Source organism: Chiloscyllium plagiosum, unplaced genomic scaffold (assembly GCF_037043375.1).
Source record: "Chiloscyllium plagiosum isolate Xiang-an unplaced genomic scaffold, Cpla_swu_hap1 HiC_scaffold_27, whole genome shotgun sequence".
Lineage (NCBI taxonomy): Eukaryota > Metazoa > Chordata > Chondrichthyes > Orectolobiformes > Hemiscylliidae > Chiloscyllium > Chiloscyllium plagiosum.
The window spans coordinates 53,754,273-53,767,295 of NW_028270165.1; the positions used below are offsets into that span (position 1 = coordinate 53,754,273).

The 13,023-nt window shown below is 46.3% G+C and overlaps 1 protein-coding gene across 1 annotated transcript in view; it reads left to right on the plus strand.

Annotated features, from left to right (window-relative positions):
• Positions 1 to 6,677: 6,677 nt before the first annotated feature.
• LOC148144102 (uncharacterized) overlaps positions 6,678 to 13,023 on the plus strand; it is a 58,686-nt gene continuing 52,340 nt past the window's right edge. Inside the window, exons 1-2 of the mRNA XM_087974590.1 lie at positions 6,678 to 6,809; positions 9,758 to 11,017. Coding sequence (XP_087830716.1) covers positions 10,160 to 11,017 — 858 coding nt within the window. The 5' untranslated portion in view covers positions 6,678 to 6,809; positions 9,758 to 10,159. The remainder of the gene's footprint in view (positions 6,810 to 9,757; positions 11,018 to 13,023) is intronic.

Below are 13,023 nucleotides of genomic sequence, written 5' to 3' on the forward strand. Positions count from 1 at the left end.
CAGAGTCAGCATGGATTTATGAAGGGGAAATCATGCTTGACTAATCTTCTGGAATTTTTTGAGGATGTAACTCTGAAGATGGACGAGGGAGATCCAGTAGATGTAGTGTACCTGGACTTTCAAAAAGCTTTTGATAAATGCTTCATAGGAGGTTAATGAGCAAAATTAGGGCGCATGGTATTGGGGGCAAAGTACTAACTTGGATTGAAAGTTGGTTGGCTGATAGGAAACAAAGAGTAGTGATAAACGGCTCCATTTTGGAATGGCAGGCAGTGACCAGTGGGGTACCGCAGGGATCAGTGCTGGGACCGCAGCTTTTTACAATATATATTAATGATATAGAAGATGGTATTAGTAATAACATTAGCAAATTTGTTGATGATACTAAGCTGGGTGGCAGGGTGAAATGTGAGGAGGATGTTAGGAGATTACAGGTGACCTGAACAGGTGAGGTGAGTGGTCAGATGCATGGCAGATGCAGTTTAATGTGGATAAATATATGGTTATCCACTTTGGTGGCAAGAACAGGAAGGCATATTACTACTTAAATGGAATCAATTTAGGTAAAGGGACAGTACAAAGAGATCTGGGTGTTCTTCTACACCAGTCAATGAAGGTAAGCATGCAGGTACAGCAGGTAGTGAAGAAGGCTAATAGCATGCAGGACTTCATAACAAGAGGGATTGAGTATAGAAGCAAAGAGGTTCTTCTGCAGCTGTACAGGGCCCTGGTGAGACCATACCTGGACTATTGTGTGCAGTTCTGGTCTCCAAATTTGAGGACAGACATTCGGGCTATTGAGGGAGTGCTGCGTAGGTTCACGAGGTCAATTCCTGGAATGGCGGGACTACCTTACGCTGAAAGACTGGAGCGACTGGGTTTGTATACCCTTGAGTTTAGAAGACTGAGAGGGGACCTGATTGAGACATATAAGATTATTAAAGGATTGGACACTCTGGAGGCAGGAAACATGTTTCCGCTGATGGGTGAGTGCCGAACCAGCGGACACAGCTTAAAAATACGGGGTAGACCATTTAGGACAGAGATGAGGAGAAACTTCTTCACCCAGAGAGTGGTGGCTGTGTGGAATGCTCTGCCCCAGAGGGCAGTGGAGGCCCAGTCTCTGGATTCATTTAAGAAAGAGTTGGATAGAGCTCTCAAGGATAGTGGAATCAAGGGTTATGGAGATAAGGCAGGAACAGGATACTGATTAAAGATGATCAGCCATGATCATATTGAATGGTGGTGCAGGCTCGAAGGGCAGAATGGCCTACTCCTGCACCTATTGCCTATTGCTCCCAGTAAGGGCAAAACATCTTTGAAAGCTGCTCTGAAAGTGCTCTGACTCTTCTGCTTTCAACAAAGCTGATTAGAGTTATAAAGCATGGAAACAGACCCTTCGGCCTAGCTTGTCATGCCAACCAAATATCCTAAATTAACCTAGTCGCATTTGGCCCATATGCCTCTAAATCCTTCCTATTCATGTACCTATCCAGATGCCTTTTAAATGTTGTCATTATCTGGTAGTTTGTTACACACATGCACCATCCTCTGCATGAAAACCTTGCCGGTCACGTCCCTTTTAAATCATTCCCCTCTCACCTCAAACATATGCCCTCTAGTTTTGGACTCCCCTACCCTGGCAAAAAGTGCTTGGGTATTTACCCTATCCATGCCCCTCATAAACATCTATAAGATCACCCCCATAGCCTCCAATTCTCCAGGGAAAATATCCCTGGCCACTTCAGCCTCTCACTGTAGGTCACAAGCATGGCAACAGCCTTGTAAATCTTCTCCAACCACTTCCAAAGTTTCACAACCTCTTTGCTATAGCAGGGAGACCAGAACTGAACACAGTATTCCAAAAGTGGCCTCAACAATGTCTTATACAGTTGCAAAATGCAACACCTCTCATTTCTCTAAATTATCTCCATCTGCCACTCCTTGGCCCATTGGCCCACCTGAACAATTCTAATTTATAATGAACTCTCTTTCCTCTCTTATTCCCTAGAAGCTGAAAATCTCCATCCCACATACTCTCTTTCCATTTGCCAAACCTAATCCCTGTTGTACCTCATCCTGAAGGTTCTGCTTCATGCTGACTAACAGGCCCACACTCAGGAGAGATCTAATTGAAACACACAGAATACTGAATGGCCTGGACACAGCGGACATTGGGAAGATGTTTCCGTTGGTAGGAGAGACTCCGACCTGAGGACACAGCCTCAGAGTAAAGAGAAGGCCTTTTAGAACATAGATAAACATCAACCTCTTCAGCCAGATAGTGATGAATCTATGGAATTCATTGCCACAGAAGGTTGCAGAGCCTAGGTCACTGAGTATATTTAAGACTGAGACACATGTTCTTGAGTACCAAGGGAATCGAGGGTGATGGAGAGAAAGCAAGACAATGGGATTGAGAAACCTATGAGTCACAATTGAATGGTATGAGCAGACTTGATGGGCTGAATGGCCTACTTTCTGCTCCTATGTCTTATAGTCTTTTGCTGTCCTGGACACAGTAAGAGAACTGGGAACAGAAGTCAGCCATTTGGTCTTTGGAGCCTGCACCAGCATTGAACAGATCATAACTGGATATGAATCTAACTACATCTAAGTGGATAGGCTGGGACTTTTTCACTGGAGCACAGCAGGTTGCGAGGTGACCATATAGAGGTTTATAAAATCATGAAAGATATAGATGAAGTGAACGGCGGGTCTTCTTTCTCTGGGGTGGTTTCAAGATTGGGAGCAAAATTTGACGGTGAGTGGAGAAAGATTTTAAAAAGACATGAGGGGCACCAGTTTTTAAAAAAAAACACAGAGTGTGGTTTGTGTGTGGAATAGATGTCCAGAGGAAGGATGCAGGAAACGTAACAACGTTTCAAAGAAATTTGGCCAAGTACATGAATAGGAAATGTTTGGAGGGATATGGGCCAAACACAGGCAGTTGGGACTAATTTAGTTTGAGAACATAGTCAGCATGGACTAGTTGGACTGAAACTGTTCTAAAACCATTTCCTTGCCTTCCCCTGGAAACATCCACTTCTTTGTTGTTCAAAAATCAGACGAACTCAGCCTTGAATACATTCAATGACCCCCTAACTGCAGGAAGAAATCCCCACTTCTGAACTCAATTCCTCTTGTTCACATACCACTTGCCTTGCTGATTGCTTGCTGCACCTGTCTGACAACTGGTACTGACTGGTGTGGAATGACTCTGAGCCCCCTTTGCACATTCTCACATCATTCCTGATGAAGGGCTCATGCCCAAAACGTCAACTCTCCTACTCCTTGGATGCTGTCTGACCTGCTGTGCTTTTCCAGTGCCACACTTTTCGACTCTGATCTCCAGCATCTGCAGTCCTCACTTGCTCCACATCCCAATACATCACCATTTAAACAATACATCTCCTTTCTGCTTTTGTTTTCACAGCAGAAGCTATAATTTTACATTGTGGTACTGCATTTGCCATGTGTTTGCCAATTGTGAACTTCTCTACATCGGGGAGACTTGGGGAACAGTTCACCAAGCATCGTACCTGGGCCTGCAGAGGCTGACCGGACCTCCCAGTCACCAGCCATTTTAATTCCCCTTCCCACTCCCTTTTTGACATAACTATCTTTGGCCTCCTCCCTTTCCACAATGAATCAAACTGCAAATTGGAGGAACAACATCCCATCTTCCGCCCGGGCTGCGTAGAGTTGGGAGGACTCAACATTGGGGAACTCAATTTCAAATAAGCTCCCAATCTTTCTAGCTCCTCCTCCTCCCTGCCACCTTCCTCTCATTGATGGGGGCTCTAGGGTGGGGCTTGGAAGAACAGAAAGAGAATGGACGGAGGCTGGGGAGAATAGAGAGAGAATGGACGGAGGCTGGGTGGAGCTGTGGAGAACAGAGAGAGAGAGAATGGACAGGGTAGCAGAGGGTGAGGGAGAGGAGAAGGACTTGGGGGGGAGAGAAAGGCCTGCGGGGCTGAGCGTGGGGGACCCAGAGAATGGGGGGGAAGGGTCTGAGAGGGAGAATGTGGGAGTAGAGTGTTGGGGGGGGGGGGGGGGGCGACAGAAGAGAGAATGGTGTGGGGTGCAGAATGTGAGGGGAGACAGAGAATGGACGGGGACAGAGGGTGGGTGGAGAGAGAGAATGAGTGGCAAGGAGAGGGTGGGGGCAGTGGAAGAATGGGCAGCAGAGAATTGGTGGAGAGAGAAAATAGACAGGGAACAGAGAGGTGGAGGGTGAGGGGAGAGAGGGAGGATGGATGGGTGGGCAGAGGGTGGGGAGAGGGAAATGGACATGGGGCACTGTGGGTGGCAAGGTGGGAATGGACAGGAGGCGCTGTGGATGGACAGGGGATGCTGAGGGTGGTGGGGAACAGAGAAGAGGTGCTGTGGGTAGCAAGAAAGGAATAAGTGACCTCAAGGACAATTTTTTTTATGCAGAGGGTGGTGTGTGTGTGTGTGTGGAACAAGCTGCCAGGGAAGTGGTGGAGATGGGTACAATTACAATATTTAAAAGGCATCTGGGAGGGATATGGGCCAAAGGCTGGAACTTGGGACTGGATCAGCTTGGGACATCTGGTCAGCATGGATGAGTTGAACCAAAGGATCTGTTTCCGTGCAGTGTGTCTCCAGATGTCTATAACTCTGTGATTGAAACCAGACCTTTTTACTGATAATCTTCCTGCTTGACTTTTGTAGCGCACCCAGTTTCAGGAGATTTGTGGTGGGTACAAGTGGCACATGTCTCCTATCATGGGAATTCTGGAAAATATAAAGGGGCTGTTAAAAGTACTTCAACTTTGGGAACACTGGGTCTTGTGGAAGCAGGGCATTTGACAAACCTTTTCAGAGAAATTTTCTCCAACTGGTGGACTATAGACAGTTTTCCCACGGAATATTACACAGATATTAAGAATGTTACCTTCTGTAAAACATTTTCCTGAAAAATGCAGAAGAATTCAACTTGCTAACGTGAAACAAATGTTGGAGAGAAAGGAAACTACCAAGATCAAAAGGCTGATGAATGTCAACATTTATCAGATTGTTTCGAGAACAGAAAAACCTGCACTGGAGACACCCTGAAGAGGGTTGTCTCATACCTATTCCTTCAATTAGTTTATATGTCTTAATTGTTAAGTCATACCTAGCACATGGAAAGATGGCTATGATTTGTGGAGGTCAGTCATCTCGACTTCAGGACAACTCTGCAGGAGTTCATAGGCCGAACCATCTTCATCAATGACCTTCCTCCATCATAAGTTCAGAAGTGGAGATGTCGCAATAATTGCAGCTGTTCAGCACTATAAACAACTCCCCACAAACTGAAGCAGTTCAGTTTGAAATGCTACAAGATCTTAACCATATCCAATGGGCTGATGAGTGGCAAGTAACATGAATGCCATGCAAATGTCACAGAATGACTCATCCCCAAAAGAGATAATCTGACCACTGACCTGTGATATCAACAATGTTACTGTCACTAAATACCCCACGATCAACATCCTTGGGGTTTACCATTGAACAGAAACTCAACTAGATGAACCATATATACACAGTGGCTACAAAAGCAGGTCAGAGGCCAGAAATACTGTAGTGAGTAACTCACCTCCTGACTCTCCAAAACCTGTTCCAACTTCTACATGCCACAAGTCAGCAGTGTAATGGAATACTCCCCACTAGCTTGGATGGGGTTGCAGCTTCAACTGTATTTGAAACGCTTCATACCATCCAGGTCAATGTTGCCTGCTTGATTGGTACCATATCCACTGTTCAGAAGCAGTAGTGTGTAGTACCTACAAGATGCACTGCAAAGATTAACCAAAGCACCTTACAAATTGCCTTTCAAACTAACAACCACTTCCATCTGGAAGGACCAGGAAAACAGATACCTGGGAACACAACCTCTTGCAAGTACCCCTCCAAGCCACTCACCATCTTCACTTGGAAATGTTTCTTCAGTGTCACTGGTCCAAATCCTGGAATTCCTTCCCTCAAGCTGCTGTGGGTCACCGTACAGGGTTTGGACTGCAACGGTTCAAGAAGGCAGCTCACCACCACATTCTCAAGGAGAACCAAATGCTGGCCAACCAGTGACGCCCATGTACTAGAAGTAGATTTTAATAAATTATTGAAACAGTGTTGGAATCTGCTAACTAAAGAAAATCAACGTTAAGAAGGGTCAGATGGAGTGCATTGATTCGGTGCTTATTTAAGAGCAGTTAAAAAGCGATTATACTGACACTGAATTGGAACTAGAGTTTAGAGTTAAACACGTGTAGTGTTCCACTCAATGTATAAATCTAAAATCGATGAATGATTTACCCCGACGTGTACTTCATTAAGGAGGAGAAAGTGAGAACTGCAGATGCTGGAGATCAGAGCTGAAAATGTGTTGCTGGAAAAGCGCAGCAGGTCAGGCAGCATCGAAGGAGGAGGAGAATCGACGTTTCGGGTATGAGCCCTTCTTCATTAACTTCATTAACACGTGAATAGGACAGTTAAGAAGGCATATGGGATACTGGATTTCATGACATTAATGGCGCCTTCAGTTCCCACGATCCCATGCGATCGAGAAACCTCCCTATAGGGCCCTGGCTGTGCGCATGCGTGCGGTGAGGTAAAGTTACTGAGTGTGGGAGAGGAATGGCGCCGGCGGCTGTCGGAACAGGAACAGAAACCGCTGGAAAAGCTGAGCAGGTCCGGCAGCGCCTGTCCAGAGAAATCGAGGAGGCGTTTCGGGTCCGGTGATCCTTCTTCAGAACAGGACCAGGTTTCAGGAACATCCCGGGGAGAGGAGACAGTGAGACAGGGTAGGATTGGGAACCGCGGGAGGAGGGAGACTGGGGAGTTTATAAACTCCTAGGGGGAGGCCTGAGGCCGTGAATAAAACCTCCCCAGGCCCACTTCACCACCGAAGGAGCTCTCGTGTTGCCCGGGTAACAGGGCGCCATCTTTGTAAGGATAAGGCGCATGTTGACTTGGGGCGGGGAGCGCGGGCGGCCATCCTGGTGAGGGCACCATCAGCTGTCATTTCCGGGAGAGAAGTGACAGTTGGTGTCATTCAACTAGAATTTCCTCATTTCACTCTGAGAGACCTGGCCCTGAGCTTGGTCTGTGTGGCCTTAAAACAGGAAAAGGGAGTGGGGGAGAGAGAGAGAGATCTAGAATGACACGAAGGCGGACTGTGAATTTGAGGTGAATGAATCTGATCATTTGTGGAGCTGGAACAGGATCTGGGTACTTCCAAGATCGCAGTGACCAGGAGAGCATTGATGTGTTGATGTTGTTTTCAGTTTGTAGACAGGAGAAAAGAGAACGCCAGGAGTGGAGGAAAGACATGATGAAGATGGATTTGAAATTCAATGCAGGAGGAGGGATAACTTGAGCCAGCACCCAGCCCATATCCCTCTGAACCCTTCCTATTCATATACCCATCCAGATGCCTTTTAAATGTTGCAATTGCACTCGCCTCCTCCACTTCCTCCAGCAGCTCATTCCATACACTTACCACTCTCTGCATGAAAAATTGCCGCTTACATCTCCTTTAAATCTTTCCCCTCTCACCCTAAACCTATGTTCTAGAGTTATCAACTACCCCAATCCAGCAAGAAGACTTTGTCTATTTATTCTATCCGTGCATCTCATCATTTTATAAACCTTTATAAGGTCACCCCTCAGCGTCCGACTCTCCACGGAAAACCGCCAGCATGTTTAACTTCTCCCTATAGCTCAAATCTCTCAACCCTGGCATCATCTTTGTAAATCTTTTCTGAATCCTTTCAAGGTTCATACATCCTTCTGATAGGAAGGAGACCAGAATTGCATACAGTATTCCAAAAGTGACCTAACCAATGTCCTGTACAGCTGCAACATGACCTCCCAACTCCTGTACTCAATACTCTGACCGATGAAGGAAAGCATACCAAACACCTTCTTCACTATCCTATCTATCTTTGACTCTACTTTCAAGGAGCGATGAACCTGCACTCCAAGGTCACTTTGTTCAGTAACACTCCATAGGACCTTACCATTAAACAGTTCTGCTAAGATCAGCCCAAGATTTTCCAATTGCATGACCTCAGACCATAGTTTGGGGTGTGGGTTACCAGCACAGGGATTTGTAAACTTTTAATCCCATCAGTTTCCCCAACACCACTTCCCCACAACTGCTCATTTCCTTCAGTTCTGCTCTCATTGGACCATGTGTTCCCCAACATGGGATGTTACCTGTGTTTTGATAGAAGCAACATATGTGGTTAATTGGTCTGCCATCTCTTTGTTCCACATGAGAACTTTGCCTGTTCTCATTGTTATTGTTTTCTCTAATTTTATTTTCCTCTTCACATACCCCATTTTCCCCTTTTGACCAATCCTTTTGTTGAAACCTGAACTGCTCCCAGTCTTCAGATCTGCTACTTTATTTTGAGCCAATTTGTACGCCACTCCTTTGGATCTAGTCCTATCCATCATGTCCCTTGTTAGCCGTGGCTGTGTCACCTTCTGTGTTTTATTTTTTCAGACAGGAATGGACAACTGTTGCAGTTCCTCCAGGTGCTCTTTAAATGTTTGTCATTTCTTTCAAAAATGTTCCTTCATTTGTTGTGGCCTGTTTGTGCCGCTGCCATTGTAATTTCCTTGCTTTAGATTTAAGTCCCCAGTCTCAGAATCACTCTGTTCCTCTCCATTTTAATGGAAAGTTCTCTCACTCAGTTCTTCACTCTTCCGCAAGAGGCCTCTTACAGCTACATTGCCAATTATTCCCTTCTCATGAAGAAATTAATATTTTGGAATTAAATTGCCATTGTTCAGCAGAACCATAGCCACTTTTGGAAGGTTGTGTGCAGTTCTGGTCTCCCTCCTATCAGAAGGATGTTGTGAAACTTGAAAGGGTTCAGAAAAGATTTACAAGGATGTTGCCAGGGTTGGAGGGTTTGAGTGATAGGGAGAGGCCAAACAGACTGGGGCTGTTTCCCCTTGCGCGCTGGAGGCTGAAGTTGATAAAATCATGAGGGGCATGGATGGGGTAAACAGTCAAGGTCTTTTCCTTGAGATGGGATACTCCAGAATGTAAGGGTAATAGGTTCATGGTGGGCAGGTGGGGTGGGGAAGGGAAGGTTTAAAAGGGACGTAAGGGGCAACGTTTTCATTCAGAAGGCGGTGTGTGTAAGGAATGAGCTGCCAGAGGAAATGGTGGAGGCTGGTGCAATCACAACATTGAAAAGGTATCCGGATGGGGACATGAATAGGAAGGGGTTAAAGGAAAATGGGCCAAGTGCTGGCAAACGGGCCTAGATTATTTCTGGATACCTGATCGGCACGTTAACTTTCTGGTGTCGGTGTCAATACCTTGATGTCTCCTTTTCTCCCCCTTCCTGGGGATGTTAACCATTTCATGTCTCATTGTTCGTCAAGAAGCTGCATTGCAGGTTCACCCTGAATTGACACAGTATTTGTTTCCCAAAATCAGACCTGTTCAGTCTCAGCAGTATTCCAATATTGGGAAAGATATCAACTTTCAGGTGGAGTTATCCAAAATTCAGAGAGATGTCAGACTTGACATTTTTGCTTTTCTGCCCCTGTAAGATCCTGAATCAGCACCTTCAGGAGAATTAGCGCAGAGTGAGAACAGAGGGGGAGAGAGAGAGTGGGATGAGAGTGGAGTAACAAAAGAAAAAAACGTTTTGCAGAAAGTAGAGTTGCTTGTTCTGAATTTCTACTCTGCACTGACAGTGATGATTTTTGTAATCTCTTTTTACAGATTATTTGAAGATCTGAATTTGGAAGTTTCAAAATCAACAGATGAAGGGCTTATGCTTGAAACATCGACTCTCCTGCTCCTCGGATGCTGCCTGACCTGCTGCGCTTTTCCAGCGCCGCACTTTTCGACACTGAGTGTCCAGTGTCTGCAGTCCTTACTTTGATGTCAATGTCGGACAGTCACTCAATCCATTGGGAACGCAACAATTTTCAACTGTGATTCTGTGAGAAGGAGCAAAGCTTTTTGGTTCCTGTTTCTGTATGTTTTCAGAATCAGTGGGACTGGATGAGAGACCGTACTGTTGCAGTGCACTGAGTGTGGAGCCAGAAATAGTTATACAGCCTGGAAAGAGGGATTCATGGCAGGGAGGGGCTCTACACATTTTTGTGCGTAGTTTTGGCCATGGAAAAACCTGAGGGATCCCGCCCTGTAGAGAAACCATGTAAGTGTGGTGACTGTGGGAAAAGTTTCCATTTCCCGTCTGCCCTGGAGACTCATCGGCGCACTCACACCGGGGAGAGGCCGTTCCCCTGCACAGAGTGTGGGAAGGCCTTCAGCAATTCCTCTGACCTGCTGAAGCACCAACGAGTCCACACGGGGGAGAGACCCTTCAGCTGTCCCGAATGCAGGAAGGGCTTTACCCAGGCCTCCAGTCTGCTGACCCACCGGCAGGTCCACACCGGGGAGAGGCCGTTCCTTTGCACCAAGTGCAGGAAGGCCTTCAGCAATTCCTCAGCCCTGCTGAGGCATCAGCGGGGCCACACTGGGGAGAGGCCCTTCAGCTGCCCTGAGTGTGGGAAGGTATTTAGCAATTCCTCCGCCCTGCTGAGGCACCAGCGGGTCCACACGGGGGAGAGGCCCTATAGCTGCCCCGAGTGCGGGAAGGCCTTCAGTAATTCCTCCGACAGACTGAAGCACCAGCGGGTCCACACTGGAGAGAAGCCCTTCAGCTGCCCCAAATGCGGGAAGGGCTTTACCCATGCCTCCACCTTGCTGACCCACCGGCGGGTCCACACCGGGGAGAGGCCCTTCACTTGCCCCGAGTGCGGGAAAGCCTTCAGCAATTCATCCGACAGACTGAAGCACCAGCGGGTCCACACTGGGGAGAGACCCTTCAGCTGCCCTGAGTGTGGGAAGGGCTTTAGACAGGCCTCCACCCTGCTGGCCCACCAGCGGGTCCACACTGGGGAGTGGCCATTCACCTGCTCTCAGTGTGGGAAGGGATTCACCCGCTCTTCCCACCTGCAGAGGCACCAGCGAGTTCACGTGCCATGGCAGGGGGATTGAAGGAGCAATGGCAGAGTCCCATTATCGACTGGACCCCTGGGTTTGAATCCCGTCGTGGCAGATGGCGGAATTGGAATTCGGTCAGAAGTCTGGAGTTCGGAATCTAACGATGATGCCATTTTTGGGGGCGGGGGCGTGAGATCCCCCATCTGAATCACTCATGCCCTTTTTAGGAAAGGAAACTGCCTTTGCAGGAAAGGATTCACTCAGTTGTCCCAGCTGCATCCTTTACCCGGGTGGCCTACATGTGACTCCAGACCCAGAGCAGTGTGGTTGACTCCCCCACCTGCAGAAATGAACAGGGAGAAACTCACTTGGATACAGGGTCTGGGTTGAAATTGCTGAGTGAGGCAATACTTCCTACGGGTTAAGGCTGTACCAAGGATCCAATTACAAAGGGATAACTTGGTGCTGACTAATAGTAAAGAAAGTGGGGGGTGGGGAGACTGTGTACTCTTTGACCATGAACTGTTTTTTAAAAAAAAGCTACTTTTTCTACACCTTTTTGCTGGGGGAATCTGAAGCTGTAGTAAAGTTGGGTCTTGATAAAGGTTACCTGAACTTACTGCTGGGCTCAGACTCTCATTGAAAGCTTTGAGGTCCAAGAGGTTTTTTGTTTTAAAGCTGCTCATTTCTTCCAGCCTCCTGCACTAAGTTTCTAATGTCGTGTATCAGATGGAGCAGTGAATGAGTAGCTAGTATCATTAGAAATTGTAAATTTTTAAGGAGTACAGGTACTGCATCGTTTCATCAGCATTGTAAAGTTTACTGGCAGCACCGGGAGGGGTGGGCTGCCTTCACGAGAAATGATGTGGAGGAGCCAGAGATGGACTGGGTTGGATCAAGTTAAAAAATCACACATCAGGTTATAGTGGTTTATTTGGAACCACTAGCTTTCGGAGCGTTGCTCCTTCATTAGGAAGCTGTGGAGCAGGATCATAAGACAGAATTTATAGCAAAAGATCACAGTATAGTGCAACTGATCGGATATATTGAACAAACCTAGATTGTTGTGAAGTCTTTTGTCTTTTAGAATAGATTGCAAGTTTTAGTTCATTAATGTGTAAATCCCAGAAAGTCTTTGAAGTCAGATTCTCGAGATGACTTAAGGTTTTATATAAATAGGTTTCATCTCAGTTCAGACAATAATGAAATGTGTGAGGTTTGAGTCTGTCTGTATCCCAATCTTGAATCAGACTGGTTCTATTTCCAAAGTAGGAATTTACAAATATTACATGTATCAACTGCCTGCAGGTTGTGTGCTTTTTGATCAAAATTGAATATATCTGCAAATGCAAATTCACCCCATAGACCTGTGCATGTATGAGAGAGTGTGTGTGCATGAGAGTGCGTGTGTCTGTTTGCGTGTGTGCATGCTTGAAGCGTGAGTGTGATGGAGGAGAAGCCTGTGAGAGGGTGTGAGTGTCTCAGAGAGAGCATGTGAATGAGAGAGGTATGGATAAAAGCGAGGGGTTGCATTTTGCTAAAACAAGGAAGGGCAGGATTTGTATAGTTAATGATAGGGCCCTGGGTTGCGTTGTAGAACAGAGACATGGTGGGTTTCAGGTACATTGTTCTATGAAAGTTGCATCATTGGTAGACAGGGTGGTTAAGAGGCGTTCATTACACTTGCCTTCATTGTTCACAGCGTTTTGTATAGGAGTTGGAACATCATGTTGGTAAGACCACTTTCAGAGTACTGAGTACAGTTCTGGTCGCCCTGTTATCGCATGTCGGAGAAATTTGCCCAATAAGTTAGAGATCACAAAGTGAAATTGACAAACACTTTATTACAAGCAATGTCACTGGAAGAGAAACTGACGAGGCTGACAACTGACAGTCTGTACAGGTAGATCAGAATTTCTCTTCTAAGAGCTGAGGATGAGACCAGTTTTTATAATAAGGCTGTACAATAAGACTGATTAAGAAATGGGGAATATACAATGTATCTGGAAATAGAGTAATCTAGTTACAAGGAT